Source organism: Ceratotherium simum, chromosome 4 (genome assembly GCF_057802395.1).
Source record: "Ceratotherium simum simum isolate JZ-2026a chromosome 4, ASM5780239v1, whole genome shotgun sequence".
NCBI classification, from domain to species: Eukaryota; Metazoa; Chordata; class Mammalia; order Perissodactyla; family Rhinocerotidae; genus Ceratotherium; species Ceratotherium simum.
This window is the reverse complement of record NC_141903.1, coordinates 86,475,955-86,494,682: the sequence shown is the minus strand read 5'-3', so window position 1 is coordinate 86,494,682 and position 18,728 is coordinate 86,475,955. Positions and strand designations below refer to the sequence as shown.

At 33.3% G+C, this 18,728-nt stretch overlaps 1 protein-coding gene across 5 annotated transcripts in view; it reads left to right on the top strand.

The window, feature by feature from the left end:
* TENT2 (terminal nucleotidyltransferase 2) overlaps positions 1-18,728 on the top strand; it is a 65,303-nt gene that overhangs the window by 32,392 nt on the left and 14,183 nt on the right. For all 5 annotated transcript variants that reach the window (XR_015552040.1, XM_087430129.1, XM_087430128.1 and 2 more), the window contains 5 exons: positions 1,426-1,495; positions 5,042-5,118; positions 5,507-5,635; positions 11,083-11,126; positions 17,709-17,845. Coding sequence is in view for 4 of the 5 variants with exons in the window: in XM_087430129.1 (XP_087286255.1) it covers positions 1,426-1,495; positions 5,042-5,118; positions 5,507-5,635; positions 11,083-11,126; positions 17,709-17,845 (457 nt within the window). In the remaining variant the exon portion in view is untranslated. The remainder of the gene's footprint in view (positions 1-1,425; positions 1,496-5,041; positions 5,119-5,506; positions 5,636-11,082; positions 11,127-17,708; positions 17,846-18,728) is intronic.

Here is an 18,728-nt window from a genome sequence, read left to right as displayed (position 1 = left end):
TGAATTCCTGCTTATAAATTCTATGAAGCTTGACGTATTTTATGATTTTGGTGCTAAAAGCCTTATAACAGAAAATTCTTAGTTTTTAAATCTGATATGTTTTTCTTTAGTTAAAACATTAGGAAATTGGTCATTTGGGAGAAGTTTGCAGTTTCTTTTTTATACATTGCTGTATTTTCCTAATTTACAATGAACATTATTACTTTCAACTTTGAAAAACATTTTTTTAAAGTTTGATGGAATGAAAAATATGTATGTATGTGTTCTTCCTCTTAGAGATCATACTTATTTGAATGTATCACTGCCCCTTGTATCATGTTGCAAGCATTTCCACATTTAAGACTCTCTGTAAATATGATTTCTGTGGCTGTCATAATGCCTTGCCTTGTACCAGAATTTAGCTATCCCCCTGCTGCTAGCCTAGATATTTTTTTATTGATGTCATAATAGTTTATAACATTATGGGATTCCAGTTGTACATTATTATTTGTCAGTCACCATATAAATGTGCCCCTTCACCCCTTGTGCCCACCCCTCAACTCCCATCCCCCTGGTAATCACCAAACTGTTCTCTCTGTCCATGTGTTAGTTTATCTTCCACATATGAGAGAGGTCATACAGTGTTTGTCTTTCTCTGGCTGGCTTATTTCACTTAACATAATACCCTCCAGGTCCATCCATGTTGTTGCAAGTGGGACTATTTTATCTTTTTTTTTTATGGCTGAGTAGTATTCCATTATATATTTATACCACATCTTCTTTATCCAATCATCTGTTGATGGACATTTGGGTCACTTCCACGTCTTGGCTATAGTGAATAATGCTGCAGTGAATATAGGGATGCATAAGCCTCTTTGGATTGTTGATTTCAACTTCTTTGGATAAATACCCAGAAGTGGGATAGCTGGATCATAAGGTATTTCTATTTTTAATTTTTTGAGGTATCTCCGTACTGTTTTTCACAGAGGCTGCACCAGTTTGCATTCCCACCAGCAGTGAATGAGAGTTCCCTTTTCTCCACATCCTCTCCAACTTGTGTTACTTTTTGTCTTGGTGATTATAGCCATTCTCACGGGTGTAAGGTGATATCTTAGTATAGTTTTGATTTGCATTTCCCTGATGATTAGTGATGTTGAACATAGCCTAGATATTTTTCATCCTTATAATGCTCTGATGAACTTCTTTATAAATTTTATTAGATATTAGACCACATTTCTGAAAATAACTTTAATAGCCCTCTAAATGGTATTGAAAGTTCCAATCTTAAGAGAATTCGATAATGTCCTTTCTTTGCTTTCTTTCTCAAAGACTATATTTTCTTAAATTGTTTTAGCTTAGTAAAATACTATTTTTTTAAAATGTGCATTGAAATAGTATGAGTTTGAGAAACATTTACAGATACTCACATTATCTTTTTCCCTTCAGCTGGCTACATTGAGAGACCTCAGCTGATTCGAGCAAAAGTGCCAATTGTGAAGTTCAGGGATAAAGTCAGGTAAGTAATTATTGAATTCCCTTTTTTCAGTTGCTTTAGATCATTTTTAGTTATTCTTTTGTTGTAGATAATTAAGAAATGTATGCTATAGCATAATAGTTTATCTTCATCGGTTTTTAGAAATCACTTGATTTGGTCTTTGAAATGAGTTTTTAAAATAGTCTGATCAATTCTTCATGTTTAACTGTGCTTAGTTATTCTGCTTGACATTTTGAATATTTGAGACTATCCAATTTAAAGAAGATGTGCATATTTATATTTCAGATTTTTGTCATCTCATTCCTTTTGGAAGTGTAATAACACTCGTAAGAACATATCTTAATTGATGAAATTTGATGTATATTTATATTAAGGGGATTGTTGTAATTATGTCTATCTATATATTCTACCATCCTGAGTTCTGACATTTCTTATGAGCATTGGAATTAGAATCTTTTATATAATATCTGAATATGAAATGTAAATAGTGAAGTGTAACTATTTCATTGGTTAAAAAAGATGTTGTTTTCTAAAAAATAGATAGTATTGTGATAAATCAGGTTTTTCTAGCCCAGTTTTATAAAAGTAATACTGAAATTGTTTGTATAAATATAAGTGTAAATATATACACAGTTGATCCTCATTATTCATGGATTCTATATTTACAAATTCTCCTACTTGATGAAATTTATTTTGTAACCCCCAAGCCCCCCCAAATTAGTACTTGCACCACTTTCGTGGTCATTAGTAGATATGTGCAGAGTGGGGAAAATTTTGAGTCACCCAATGCGCACATTCCCAGCTGAGATTAAATAATGTGACACTCCGCCTTCTTGTTTCAGCTCTTATACTGTAAACAGTTGTCCTTTTCACAATCTAGTTAGTGCTATGATTTTTACAGTTTTGTGCTTTTTGTGGGTGATTTTGCTGTTTAAAATGGCCCCTAATCATAGGGCTGAGATAACTGTCTAGTGTTTCTGTGTACAAAGCTGTGATGTGCCTTATGGAGAAAATACTTCTGTTAGATATGCTTCGTTCAGGCATGAGTTACAGTGTTCTTTGCCATAAGTTCACTGTTAATGGATCAACAATATATTAAATAAGGTGTCTTTAAACAGAAACACACAAAACAAAGTTACATATGGATTGATTGATGAAAATGTTGTGTCTGGAGACTCATGGAAACCTAACCCTTTGTTACCCTAGGAGTAATGGTTTAGTATTCACTAATTCAACGTTTGCAGCAACTTTATAGAACATAACTACTGTGAATAATCAGAATTGACTGAATATATATATATATATTTTAAACAAATGTTTAGATATATGCCTGGCTCAGACCTTCTGCTCCATTCATCCAAATATCCATCCAATCTATAAATATTTATTGAATTTGTATCAAGTAAATAACAGAGTTTTCTAAAGCATAAAGATATTAGGAGATAAAACATTAAACATAAATAAAACTATTAGCTAATTATAATTGTTTTTTAAAATTTTTGGTTGTAGTTATACAAACAATTTTATGCTTTTTCAGTTTAGGATTATTCTACAAGTGTTTTTCATTGTTACGTTTTCTTTAAAATACCATTTTATAATTCTTCTCTATACAAACCATTAAACACTCCCCTTCTAACATCCAAAGATAACTGATGTTAACGTTTTGGTGTAAACTTTTCAGTCTCTTTTCTATGCATATGAATGCATAAGAATTTTTAAAATTAAAATTGAGATCAGACTTTTTTACTTAACCATATATCATGAGCACTTGCTTATATCATTAAATATTTTCTGGCTTCATTTGTAATGGCTTTACAGTATTTCATTGAGTGAATATAGCATCATTAACCTACCTATTCCTCTGTTAGAATAAGCATTTTGTGCATAAAATTTTTTCCATATTAAGGATTACTTTAGTATTGCCAGAAGTAGAATTTAAAACAAGTACTGTGGATAGTTTTAAATCTCTGAATTCATATTTTTGAAAAAGTTTTTAATTGCAGACTTGTTTTCATCTAAGTTTTTTCCTCTCTATTGAGTTATATAGAGGAAGTACAAACTAGTTTCAGTGATAATACTTGCACAAACACGAATAAAGAATATAATTCCATTGTTACCATAAGTTTCCCAAAGCCAAATTCATATGGTATCTGAAGTGTTAATGCCACTATCTATTTTGTCCATGTGAATGGATAGTTGAAAGATTATGGGATTTCTTTCCCCAAAATAAGAAAATCTGAATAGTAAATTTCAAATTTTATAATTAAAAGATGTAGAAAGGAATTTTGTTAGGTTTTTATTTTAGGCAGTCTTTTCCTAGAAAAACTCATTGTTTAAAAGAAGTTGGACCTGATAGTATATATGGGTCCATTACTTATACAGTAAGTAATCTTTCCTTTTATTTTGAGAGTTTAGCCATTCTTTGTAGATCCCATTATTATTGCCCTATTTTCTAAGTTATGAATTGCATGATATCTTTGCCTTTGAAGAAGTATGCCTTCTGTTATGTGTTTGACTGTTATGGTTCTTCCCAGATATCGGTAGCTAAATTTGGCATGATATTATAATTTACCAACCTTTTTGGAGGGAATATAATGTGTAGACAGAGCTTGTATTTTTTTCACCTGTACTGTATTTGGCTTTTTACTCCTATTGTTTTAAAGCAAATGATGCTGTAATTCCAAATTAGGTGAGAATATATAATGTAGTGGGTTAACTTGCCCAGAAATGTTTTTGGTCACATGATTTTGTTTATCTGGAAAGGATTGCAAAATTTGAAAATTTCTTTTGGTAAAGATAATTGGAGTCTTAGCAGTACATTACAGATCTTTTAACAATAATCCTATTTTATATATATATGTTTTTTTGTTTTGTTTTGTTTTTGAGGAAGATTGGCTCTGAGCTAACATCTGTTGCCAATCTTCCTCCTTTTTTCCTTTTTCTCCCCAAAGCCCCAGTAGATAGTTGTATGTCATAGTTGTACATCCTTCTAGTTGCTCTATGTGGGATGCTCCCTCAGCATGGCTTGATGAGCAGTGAGTAGGTCCACGCCCGGGATCTGAACCAGCAAACCCCAGGCCACTGAAGCAGAGCACGGGAACTTAACCGCTCTGCCACCGGGCCAGTCCCTATTTTATATTTTTAGTACACTGTATCATATTAAAATGCTGTACTGGGCCAGCCCCGTGGCTTAGCGGTTAAGCGCACGCGCTCCGCTGCTGGTGGCCCGGGTTCGGATCCTGGGCGTGCACCGACGCACCGCTTCTCCGGCTATGCTGAGGCCGTGTCCCACATACAGCAACCAGAAGGATGTGCAGCTATGACATACAACTATCTGCTGGGGTTTTGGGGGGAAAAATAAATAGATAAATAAAATTAAAAAAATAAAATAAAATGCTGTACTGAGTACGTCTTCATTCTTATTTCTTTAGGGCCTCATTGTGAAGTCCTTGGTCTTTGGGACCATGCTATTTTTGCATCATTGGATGGATGGATATTAATTTAGTTACTAGGGAATTAGTTTAATTTGTACTTGAGCTAAAATTTTTTCTTTTTTTTTTTTAATAGTTGTGTGGAGTTCGACTTGAATGTAAACAATATTGTTGGAATAAGAAACACATTCCTTCTCAGAACTTATGCATACCGTAAGTTTTTTGTTTGTTTCTAAATAATTATCAGTTTCCCTGTTTATCCTTCCTTCTTTATTTCTTTTTAAGATGTTTGTAGTAAATGCTGACATTTCTTTGCTTGTGGTTGTGTATAATTTCTCATTTTATTGTATGCATAATATACTGCTACACTACAATCGTATACTACCAGAGTTATAGGTCAATAAAATGAATTTTAATAATACATAATTTTAAAAGGTAACTAAGTTACATTTTAGAAGTAAGATACATTTATGGTGAACTCAGTATTTAATACACAAGGAGGCAATGTTCTTTTTATTGGCATGGAATTGGGAAGTGATGTAAACTTTCAAAGAAACTGTAATATCTTCTTACCATTTTTAAGTTTTAATTTTACTTGCAGTTGAAAATCGAGTTCGTCCGTTAGTACTGGTGATTAAGAAGTGGGCGAGTCACCATGAGATAAATGATGCCAGTCGTGGTACTTTAAGCAGCTATAGTCTTGTATTGATGGTTTTGCACTATTTACAAAGTAAGTATTACAGGTATTTCCCAATTTTTTAAATGGAAATGCAGTTAAACTTCATTATAGTGTCTTCTCTGTTGACCCTATCTTCAAATAGCATTGTTTTAAAAAGTTCTTTGTAAGGCCCATAAAACCATATTTCCTATTTTGTACAAATGTTTTAGAAATGTTATTCCCTGGAAAACATTATAAAGAAGTTTCACTGTGTTTTTATTTTTTTGATGGTTTTCTGTATTTGCTTTTGTATTCAAAGAACTTTTACCACTGTATTGTGGACCCATTATCTTGAGGCAGATGAATGTTTAGAAGGCCTGTAAAAATAAACTCAAGTAGTATTCATTATGTTTTTTATTTTTCGCTTGAGACAGAAGTTAAATGGTTTTCTTGTTGGTCAAGAGCAGCTTTTATTCTCTGTGAGCTGACATGGAGATTGGGTGAAAGACTTGATGTTAATGTGATAGAAGACCATTTACCAGGATGTCGAGGGTCTGATCTATTCTGAGTTGATATTTTCACAGTTTAGAAAGCAGTGTTGTAATATTTATATTCATACCCTTTGATTCCAAGATTCCATTTCTAAGAATTTATCCTGAGGTAATTATCAGGGATGCATATATGGATTTATATGTAAGGCTGTTTTTCGTGGTGTTTGTTGAAATAATAAAAAATTAAAAATAATCAAAGTTTTTAAGAATGGGAGAATGATTAAATTAATTATAATAAATCCTAATGTGGAATTTACAAAGCCACTAAAAATCATGTTTTTAGGATATTTAATGATTTAAGAAAATATTCATGATACCAATTTTATTTAAAAAATGGTAACTGTATTTGAGTTTGTGTATATATTAATTTGTATACAAATATTGAAAAGGTATGTGCCAAAAATTTATCAAGGGTTATATATGGACAGTGGTATTTGTTTTCTTCATATATTACTGTACTTGTAGATGTTTTATAATATATAAATGAGAGTGTATTTTTATTTGAATGATAGATAAATTTTTTTGAGTTAGTAGGAGAAACTTAAAATAGTTAAATGGGCCAAAGTTTTATGAATCAGTCATCATAAAGGTTAGAGAATCTTCATCTTTGTTGTTAAAAAATTTCAAGCTAATTATAATATATGTATTTTTATTGCTTACTAGTCTTGCATGTACACTAGTTTGATGATTGATTTGCCCCTCTGAAAAGCCTTTGAAGCGTACGATGTTGGCTGTTTTAAATACTACTTTATATATCAATAATCGTTTTTTGTCCAATTTTGCAGATCAGTCTGAAACATATTACTTTTCATGCTTTTTTAGTGAACTCTGTCCTCTTGTGGATTGCAGTTCACTTTTATTAAAAATTGAATATATTAGAAATATTTATCAAATATAAAGAATAATATGACAGATACTTATGTACCACCACCTAGTGTCTATTCATTTTTTAGTTTGTTGTGATTTAAAAATTAGATTTGAGAAAAGCATTTAACATGTATGAGCATCCATAATATGTGCCTTATCCTTCCATTCTTATGGTTTACATCAGAAATTTTTTTTTGCTGAAGAAGATTTGCCCTGAGCTAACATCTGTTGCCAATCTTCCTCTTTTTGCTTGAGGAAGATTTGCCCTGAGCTAACATCTGTGCCAGTCTTCCTCTATTTTGTACGTGTGTCACCACCACAGCATGGCTGCCAACAAGTGGTGTAGGTCTGTGCCTGGGAACTGAACCTGGGCTGCCAAAGCGGAGCATGTGGAACTTAACTGCTAGGCCACAGGACCAGCCCCTAGAAATTTTAATTTGGTTGTCTTCTTTAGAAAAATGTACTTTAATCACAGGTGCCCCAAGGTGGTTTTGTAAGCAAGTTGAAAATGCAAACATTAGTATTTTGCCAGTGTAATGAAATCATGTTAAAATTTGGTTTAGATTTTGTTAAACATATTTTACTCTTGACAAAGTGGTCCCATTTACTGAGGTGGTTTGTAGTTGAAGTACTATCATCAGCCATTTCTAGGTCTTTGTTAAAGGACATCAGCTACCCAGAGCTCATGTAACTCTATACTTTGGCAAATTTAAGCTACTTCTCCCTAGAAGAAATTAGAGAGATTGAAATAAGTAGTTGCTTTTTCTGTCACGAAAGCCTCTGCAAGGTGTATTGAACAGTTCCGGATCTGCCATAGTGAACTTGTGTTTTGTGATTTGGCCAAGTTATTCTACCTCTCGGGCTTTAATATTCTCATCTGTAGCAGGAATAGTTGGATTAGATGACCTTTAAGTTTTGTTTAACTTTTTAAATGCTTTAATATCTTTTCTGCCATCAACAGAGAAAGGAAACAGGTCCTCTGTTTGTAGAAAGGTTGAAAAGATTAACTAAAGCATTTTCTAGAATGGATTTCAACAGTCAGTAATAGACTACATATGCTTGAAAAGGTGACTGATGAAAGCATGAGGGGAAAAACCCATTGACAAGATTTTAATGGCAATCTAAGATTAAGAGTTAATAATAAAGGCAAAAGTATCAGTTGGTTAGAAATAATAATATGAATGAATATTCATGGATTATTTGCTGTGTTACCGGGTACAGAACTGTCTTAGGCATTTTTAAATTGTTTTTGCATTTTCAAAATTAGTGGTTGCTTAGTGTTGTTGAAGATCTATTTTTAAGTTGAATTTTTTTTTTTTTTTGTGAAGAGATCAGCCCTGTGCTAACATCTGCCAATCCTCCTCTTTTTTTGCTGAGGAAGACTGGCCTGGGGCTAACATCCGTGCCCATCTTCCTCCACTTTATATGGGACGCTGCGACAGCATGGCCTGCCCAGCAGTGCGTCGGTGCATGCCCGGGATCCGAACCAGCGAACCCCAGGCCACCGCAGCGGAGCGTGCACTTAACTGCTTGTGCCACCGGGCTGGCCCCCCTAGTTGAATTTTTGATGAATCAGTATGGAATGTTTACGTGTATAAATTTGTGAGGCCTGACCAGAAAGCTCTCATCTGAACTGCAGGCAAAGTAAAATCTTATAGATTAGCTATATTATCTTTTGATCAGATATTGCAGTAATAAGTTTTTGTTTTGTCTTATTTTGCTTTTGAGAGAGAAATTTAAAAAATTGAAGTTCAAAATTTTGAAGTCAAAATAGATGTTACAGGGCCAGCCTGGTGGTGTAGTGGTTAAGTTTGTACGCTCTGATTTGGTGGGTGACCCGGGATTTGTAGGTTCGGATCCCGAGCGTAGACCTACACACTGCTTGTCAAGCCATGCTGTGATGTGTCCCACATACAAAATAGAGGAAGATTGACACAGATGTTAGCTCAGGCCCAGTCTTCCTCACCAAAAAAAAAAAAAAAAAAGATGTTTCAGCCACATTCTTCCAGAATGTTTGTTGCTTTAGAGTAAAGTAAATATTTGAAGAACTACTAAATGCTTTGAGGTTACTATCAGGAGAGTGTTAATAACTGCCACAATACACTAATTGCTTCTGTAATGACTAGTGTTTTTAAATCATTAAGGTTGTCGGATAAGGGATTTACTGAATGATATCCCTGCCCCCAAAGCTTCCAAATTGCTTAGTTTAAAGGCTCTTTGTCTATTGAAAAACCCTAAACCAGTGGTTAGTATTTGTTTTTTCTCTTCTAGCATTCTAGTTATGATTCTAGAATGAATAAATTTTTTTTCTAATTCTCTATAACCTTTTCTTCATCTTTTTTTAAATTATAATTTTAATTTATTAGGAGTATTTAGTGGGAAAGAAATTCAGGTTTTTAATTAAATAAACTAATTTCTAGTAAGATTTTCCAATTCTGTATTGTAACAAAATTTATTAGAAAGCCATTTTAAAATGTTATACAAATATCGAGACTTTTAGAATTCAAGTGTCTGGGGCTTGAGTTTATTTGTAGGGTCTTCTAGAATTTTGAGCATTTTAATACCTCTGGGAAAAAAATATGTATCCTTACTTTCTAAGAGGGATTCTGGTAAGTAATAAGTGAGTTTTTCCCCCTAATATTTTCAGTCATACACTGTGAACATTCCAGACTGTCATGGAATTTTATTTTATTGTAGTTTTCAACTTGGGAATAAAGCATGATACAGAAGGGAAATTTAAATACTATGTGGTATAAATTTGTACGTTTATAATCCTAGTTGGAGACTATGTAAGTTGGTCATAATGGTTGATTATACGTACATTAATATATTCCAGAAGTCATTTAAGAAAGTTTTTGTTAAATAGCAAATTAGAAGTGAATTAAAGATTGTTACTGAGTTTATTTAATTATATGTAGTATTTCTAATTCTTAAATACATAGTTCATCATATGGTACTATATTTGGTCTTTAAAGAAATCTTGAACATGCATTATTTGTATCTCACCATACTCAAGACATGTTTTAGTTATTTCTTATATTGTGAATATTAGGCACTTTGCCATCATGCCTTTCCATTTACATTATAGTTATGTGAAATTACTGTTAATGCATTAAAAGAGATTGGCTTTGGATAAAACTATTGAAGGGTGAAGAATGACAACTAAAAAATAGAGTAGTATATGAAGATGATGATTTCTTGGTATGAAATTTTATTTATTTTATGGCAGTTTGGTGCAAATCTGATTTAGATTTCTAACTTTGTTAAGGCCTTCTTTTAAAAAATTAATTAATGGAGGCCAGCCGAGTGGCGTTGTGGTTAAGTTCGCGTGCTCTGCTTCAGTGGCCTTGGGTTCGAGGGTTCGGATCCCAGGCATGGAACTACACACTGCTCATCAAGCCATGCTGTGACAGCGTCCCACAAACAAAATGGAGGAAGATTGGCACAGATGTTAGCTCAGGGACAATCTTCTTCAGGCAAAAAGGGGAAGATTGACAACAGATGTTAGTTCAGGGCCAATCTTCCTCACCAAAAAAATAAATAAATAACATAAAATTAATTAATGAAGTTGAAGGTTTTTTCAAGTAGATCAATTTCCTGAAACTATCTCAATTTTGGTGTTATTGTTTGTTAGAAGAAATTAAGTAATAAAGACACAGTTGTGACAGAACTGTTGTTCTTTCATGATATAGTATCATTGGCCTGTACTTAAAAATTTTTTTGATAGCTACATCCATCTTAACAACGTCCGTTCAATATCTGTAGAACAATTGTTGTCTTGCTTATTTTGTGTGTGTCTAATGTTGGACCAAATGATGTGTGTCCATTTGTCGATGGCCTGTTGTTCTAAAACCATGTAAGGAACATTGGTTTACATAGAAATATATATATAGCTTATTAGCAAATCTTAAATTGTCAGCTTAGATATATTTTGAATTTAAATCTTTAGGTATCAGAATTAATTTCACAAAGTATATATGGAAACTGTTGAATTTTACCAGAAACCCTTATAGTCTCATACCTGGAGTATAGCTGACAAATTATTGTTTTGTAAAATGAATTATGTGAATCACGGAAGCTTTAAACTTTTTCTTTTTATAGCCCTACCTGAACCCATCCTTCCATCCATCCAAAAAATTTACCCAGTAAGTGTTTCTTATAAATTATTATAATACGTATGATAATAAGTATATGTGGAAACATTATATGCAGTATTAATGTGAATATAAAAGTAGTAATAGTTACCTTCTAAGTATATGATAACATTTTCTATATAGGCTGAGTCATTGGCCACTAGAACATTAAAAATGTTTCATATACTTTTTCAGAAGACTCTGATATTTTATTTCGTTGTTGGCAATTTGGTCATTTATATTAATGGTGGAATTTTTTGCATGATGCTTATGATTATTACTAATGGTAATTAAATATACTCAGCTGGTCAAGGCCCATTTGGACTCATTCCAGTTTTCTTCATGCTATTTGTAAATATAGTTTTACAGCATTTCTTTAGTTAGGAACTCAGAAGTTTTTCAGCCCAATGTATGTATACTTTGAAAGCAGGGAAAACAATTAAGAAGTTGAACAATTGGATGATCATTTTATCTTTCATTTGGTTTTGCCAAGTAATACACCAAAAGAGGAAACATTGGAAGTTAATTGGAAACATTCAAGAAATGAGGTGTGCCTACTAGAAAAAGTTTAGTATGTACTCAGTTTGAGTTGAGAGAAACCTAGGTAATGTACATATTCACAATCTACATGAATACTTTGTTTCTTTTCCAATTTTTCGTGTTCTTTTTTCCAGAATTCTCTGTTTCCTTGTTTTATTGTTTTACTATTTCTGTTTTTCTTCATAGTCATCTTTGTTTCTGGTTTTATTTGGAAATAATATTTAAGCTACTTGTTTAGAATGTTTGATCAACCTTCTGAAACCACCTAATTTTTACTCCTTAGTTTCATAAACTTATAAGAACATCTATGTTCTAAACTTACTGAATGGCTGTATTACAAAGGAAAACATAATATCTAGCTTGAGTGAACAACTTTCAAAGAACTTATTTATTTTATATGTATCACATAAAATATAATAAATATACTTGTCATGGAACCTAAGTTAAGTATAACTTAATCTTTGATAATTGAGAAGAACTGATGTTGTTTTTGAACATCACTTAGTATTATAATGCACACATGCCAGGTGCTGGATAATAAAGGATTCACTGTCAGAGTTTTGCTGAGTGGGGGCCTCCCAGTTTGTGGTGGGTAACCTACTAAAAGACGCAGTTTACTGGGGCTGGCCCCGTGGCTTAACGGTTAAGTGCACGTGCTCTGCTGCTGGCAGCCCGGGTTCGGATCCCGGGCGCGCATCGACGCACCGCTTCTCCGGCCATGATGAGGCTGCGTCCCACATACAGCAACTAGAAGGATGTGCAGCTATGACATACAACTATCTACTGGGGCTTTGTGGGAAAAAATAAATAAATAAATTAAATTAAAAAAAAAAGAATAAAATTCTCTTTAAAAAAAAAAAAAAGACGCCATTTACAAGAACCTTCCTGCTGGTTATCTTACCTCCTGCTTCTAAAACTAATTACTGCTATTATATTGAGTTTCCAGTATAGCTAGGGATCAATGTTTATGCTTTCTTAAACATTATGAAAAATGAAAGCGTCAGAAAGTATAGAAATAAAAGTTAACTTGAACTTTTGGGCCTTATTCTTGAATACTTTCTTCTCTCCGTAAAGTATTGATTCTTTTGCTCATACTGAAAGGTCAAAGATAATGACTGGGTGTTTAATATTTTGTTTTGTTGCCCCAACTTTATTTTTCTTTAAGACCTAGGTTTCAGTGTAGAAAGAGCTGCATATATTTTTCAGCATACAAAGGATCTGATAGTTAAACTTATCCTTTAAAGAATCTATTATTGTATATTGGATAGATACTTCTACAGAAATCTGACTTAAAACCCTGTGCTATGTGAAACTCTTTTTACTAATATAAAATACTGATGAAATTTCAGTTTAATGCACTATGCTTGAGGACAGAGGTATTGCTTTTATGATAAGATACCCAGGTTCTTACTAGTACATTCTAGTTTGAAGAGTCTTATTTTTACTTCTTTGTTTCATTTTTGTAATCATCTGGCTTTCCCCCATAACGGAGTCCTCACTTCTCTTCACATACACTACATCTGACCCTATACACTCTCCACCTCTCTTTTGCTAATAATCTTATTTCTATATTTGTAGCAGGAAAATAGATTTATTACTAGCCCAGCCCCAAGGCCTTAAAAAATACCAGTAGCAAGACCTGCTTGATTTAAGAATGTCTTAATTTGCTTTCAAGTAAGTTTACATTGTTGTAAATATTTAAAGCACCTTATCTTTACTGTAAGATTGGTGCTTACAGTGGATAAGGACTTACTATCAGCCTTTTTGTTTTATCTGAAACCTGTAGGCTAATCATCAGAGCGCTTTTCTCAGTGGTCCATCTGATGGTACAAGCAAGTCAGCTTGTTTCTTATTACTAATAACCATCATTTGAAGTATCTGTTTTATGTCAGCACACTGTAAATTTTATACACAATATCTTTAATCCTAAACAAACTTGTAAGGTATTCTCTTTGTTTCACAGGTGAGGAAACTAGAAAGGTTGCATGATTGATCCAAGCTAGTCACAGTCACAGACTAGTCTGGATAGTCACAAATTATATATCCAGAAACTGGTATTTCTTTCATTATATTATGCTGCCTGAGGAAAAGCAAAATGATAGTAATATTCACTAACATATCATTTCATCTTATTTCTGTTTATTACATTTTATTTGTGTATATCTGATTATATATCTGATTGTTCCTATACCTTTCTTAAGAAAAGCAGATATGACAAAATTTCACCTTATATAAGTAAGTTTGAGAATGACTTAAAACTTGACAGTAACAACAAAAAAAATTGTTACTTTACAAGGGAACAAGGTTCTTTTAGATTATTATTATTATTTTTTTTTGTGAGGAAGATTAGCCCTGAGCTAACATCTGTCGCCAGTCCTCCTCTTTTTTTGCTGAGGAAGACTAGCCCTGGGCTAACATTGGTGCCCATCTTCCTCTACTTTATATGGGACGCTGCCACAGCATGGCTTGACAAGCGGTGTATCGGTGCGTGCCCGGGATACGAACCCTGGGCTGTCAAAGCAGAGTGCGTGCACTTAACCGCTACACCAGTGGGTCGGCCCTAGGTTCTTTTAAATTTTGAGCTTTTCTAATATAAGTTGAAATAGAATAAAAATATAAGTACTTCTCCTTTATGTGAAATACTTATGTTGATTTCAAAACTTTAAAAATCTCACTAAAGTCAAATATACTTTAAAGGAAATTTAGTGATTAGTCTTTAACATACATCACCAGATTAGTGGTGATCGGCATACGATTAAGCAAGCGTGGTAGGACTTCAATTTAGTTCTTTCTCTTTCAGGCAGAACTCCACGTAAGTACTCCATATCAGTTATTCTTTTCTTTGAGACCTTCCTCGACATTTATTTCTAGGGTCTAATAATTCATATTGTTAGAAAATTATGCAACTTAAACTTGTTTGCCTAGAGATGGAAAACAGTCATCTTTCATTTAAGCCATACATCGTTTTAAAGAAACGAGTACCAAGTTACCAAGTAAAATGAGTTACCAAGTAAAAGTTTAGCCAATCTCATTTATTCTAGAAAGTGCTTAATTGTCCAAAGGAAAGTGCTTAATTGTCCAAATTTCAAACTTTGAAGATAAAGTAAGATATTATGGCATAGCGTCAGAAAAATGATGGAATCTGACAAAAGATGCTTTTGTCATTTTTGGTAGGGAGTTGTATAGGCAAAAACAGTGAGACTTTTCAAAGGATTACCTATTTAAATTTTTCTTACCCTGGCATTGATTACAGAGAAGTGGAAGATACGTATCTTCAAAAATACCAGCACTTAAATATCAATTGGAAAATGTTTTCAGGAATTAAGTCATTACACATTTGGTTATTAGAAGCCCAAAATAATATATAACCTTAAAGAGTAATAAAGATGTCTTCATCTTCAGACAGCAATAAATATAAAAAAAAAATTCTTTAAGAAATAGATGTTACATTATATCAGTTATTGTTTTTCCATGGATTTAGGTTGTAATTTTAAGGCTGCTTTTTTTTCCTTTGGCTTTTGGATTGCTCTTTATGAGCTTTCTAATATATTAGCTTAAGTTCTGCCCACCCCCATCCTGTCCGAAGTAGTGTATGTTCTTAAATACATAAATGCAATGGGGGAGCTCCCTTTTAAAAAAAATTCTTTGATGAAATCTTTCTTAAAGCAGAGAATCTTTCTGTAATGTGAATGATTACCAAAAATGGGGATTTGTTAGGGTTGAATGGAATTCCTACTTACTTGTAGCTTCTTTTGGACCCTATTTTTTTTTGAGTTTGGAGTTCTCCCTCAGTGTATATGACATGGCCGTTTTTTTATATGACCATGGAAAAGAACAGTGGAGCTAAGGAAAGAGTGGCCAAATTGTTGGTGTCCAAGGTCATTCATCATTTTAGTAGAGTAGGTCTCACAGCTCTTCAGTTATAATCTCACAGTTGCTGATCTTTTTCTTTAAATTATTGAACAAAATAAAGATTTTAAAGGAGGTTCAAACAATTTAAAATCTCAGGTAAGAAAATGACTCTGTTCTATTTCAGCATCTGTTTATAAGTTGAATGCTTATTGTGCTAGGTGCTAGAAATCAAAATTAGTAAGAAGCTTTCAGAGCAGAAGCTATTAAACAGTGACTCATTTTTCTTTTCCTTGTCATTTGAATTTACGTTATACCTTTTTGTTTAATTTGCCAGAAAATAATATTTATATTTTACAGTTTTAAATAACGTTGTCCTAAGTCCGGTTTTATGCTTAACAAGTAAGAGACAAAAGGTAGTAGAGGCGGTATATCTGCTATTCCTTCTGCTTTTACTCTTTATTATAAATTGAGCCGTCTCTCCTTTTCCCCCTAGTCTTAGAGACAAATACAATTTCTACTTGAGTCTTTTAATGTAATACTAAATCTGTTAGAAGTGTAAGGGGAAGACGTAAGTTTAGGAGTGTCAGCTTTGTGAATTGTGGTTGGAGTAGAGGTTTTCTTCTGAGAGAAAGGTAATTATTTCTTTGTAGTTAAAAATTATTGATAGAATTATAGGTAATGGGGCAGGGGAGGGGACTTTTTATTTTCTTGCTTCTTTGTTTTTGCTGCTGATTTTTGAGGATTGCCATTAAATAGATGCACTACCCTATTTCTCTGTAATGCGACTTAGTTATTTGGGGAGCCTCTATTTTTTAATGTTGGAGTTATTTAGACATTACTAATTGAATTGATGTCTATAAACCCAAAGTCGATCTGTTAGATAGTTGGGTATCTTAAGTGTAGTTGTCATTCTGCTGCCTTAACCAATTGCTTTTTTTTTTAAAAATGTATTTCTACTCTGACAGCAAAGGGGAGTATAGAGAAAATCCTTCTTGAGGACACTATGCAGATTACCTTAGATTATTTTCTAACATATGAATATGTATTGCTTGAGAATCTCTATAGTTCATTTAGGATATTTTAGAACCAAAACTTACTGCTAATACAGGAAAGATCGGGTATGAAAATGAATGACATAGCATAGGCAAAAAGAGTAAGTACCCATTAGTATTTTTTCTAATAAGGGTGTTGTTTGGGCCTGGATTGCAAGCAAATATATCCTCCTTTATGAATATAGGTGGTGAAAGTTTGCTGAATACTACTTGCTGGTATGATTCCTATCTTCCTACTTTTCCCTGCCCTCTTTGTCTTTTCAAGTTTAATTCATGTTGAACGTCTGTCTTCCCTCTAAGATACAAAATACAAAAATGAAATGAAACAAAATTTTAAAAATAATAAAATGGGTATGTGTACTATTCATATACGCAAGTTACTTTTATGGCCTTTGAGAGAGATTTTAAGTGGCAGTTAGAAAAAGCTCTTACCTTGTGCTTGATATAGCTTTCATAAAGTAGGTACCTTGTAGGTATAATTAAGAAGGAGATATATTTATAAAGAAATCTATATATTCTTGGATGGAATCTTGGTATGTACAGTAAGGATTTATTTAGGAATCAAAAAATTTTGCAGGGCCAGCCCCATGGCTTAGCAGCTAAGTGCATGCGCTCTGCTACTGGCGGCCTGGGTTCAGATCTTGGGTGAGCACCAATGCACCGCTTGTCCGGCCATGCTGAGGCAGCGTTCCACATACAGCAACTAGCAAGATGTGCAACTATGACATACAACTATCTAATGGGGCTTTGGGGAGAAAAAAAAGGGGAAAAAAAGGAGGAGGACTGGCAATAGATGTTAGCTCAGGGCCGGTCTTCCTCAGCAAAAAGAGGAGGATTGGCATGGATGCTAGCTCAGCGCTGATCTTCCTCACAAAAATAAAAAAAAGAAAATTTTGCTGTCGTAGGGCTCCATTGGTTAACTGAGTGGTATACCTCAGCCAAGGATTAGAATATCTTAGTTTTTCAGGTATTTTCTGGCCTACTACAGACACTGGTGAAATCATTAGTGGGAGAAAATCTTCAAATTTCTAAATTGACAACATAAAGAAAATTTCTTCTCACTTCTTCAGAGAGCCTTAGGTCAGGATTAATAAAGTTTTTAGTGTGTGTTCTAAATGGCCTTACGTTTTCCCCTTTTTCTTTTTGACAGGAATCTTTCAGTCCTGCTATACAGCTGCACCTTGTACATCAAGCTCCATGTAATGTTCCTCCTTACCTCTCAAAGAATGAATCAACTCTTGGGGACCTCTTACTGGGCTTTCTTAAATATTATGCTACAGAATTTGAGTAAGTGAAACTTCGAATTGTTTTTATTCATTTATGTATAAGTGAACGCTACAAATTTGGTCAGAAGCTTTATTTGTTAATTTCAGTGTTATAAACTTGTCCAGAAGTGTGCAGTTTATAAAAATTAATATCTAATGATTAATTATTAGAAATAAAATAGATTTCACATTCCTAGCTAGTAAGAAAATTATAGTTCAGTAAGGCCAATTTTAGTTGATTTCAATAGTTGATCACATTTTATGTTTAGCTGCCTCTTTTCATAGTAGGGCCTGAACAAATGTTTGTGTTGGTCCTATCTATGTAGGTGCTGTATAGTTTGGAACATCTATTTTTTAGGAACTTAAAATTTATAGTAAAAAAAAACAGCTAAGGCAAACTTGGAAAATGATCTGCTTAATACTTGATATCCGAATAAATAGTTGTTTTAGTATGATATGCAAATCAAGGAGTACTCCTTTTCCCTTTTTTTTTTGAGAGTGATGTGTAAACATGAAAAATAAAGTGTATAATCAGACTAGACATAACTGAAGGTTCTTAGGGGAGTTCTTCGTCCACATAGAGTGGGATTAGCGGTTGTTCATAGCTTTTCTGATCAATTTAGAAAAACTTGAAGGAGGAAGAGCGAGAACTTAGGAGCTGTACAAAGTTAGAGGAGGAGGGTACAGTGACCATAGGGTACGACTTGGAAGAGATTTGGAGAGGGGAATAATAAGAGTAATAGTAATAAATTGCAATTACTAGGTGGGAAAAACTGTTCTAAACATATTATATGTATTATCTCATTCAGTTTACATAATAACCATATGAGATGATGTTAGATTATGCCCATTTTGCCAGTGAGGCATAGAGAGAGGTGAAGAAACTTGCCCCAAGATCACACACC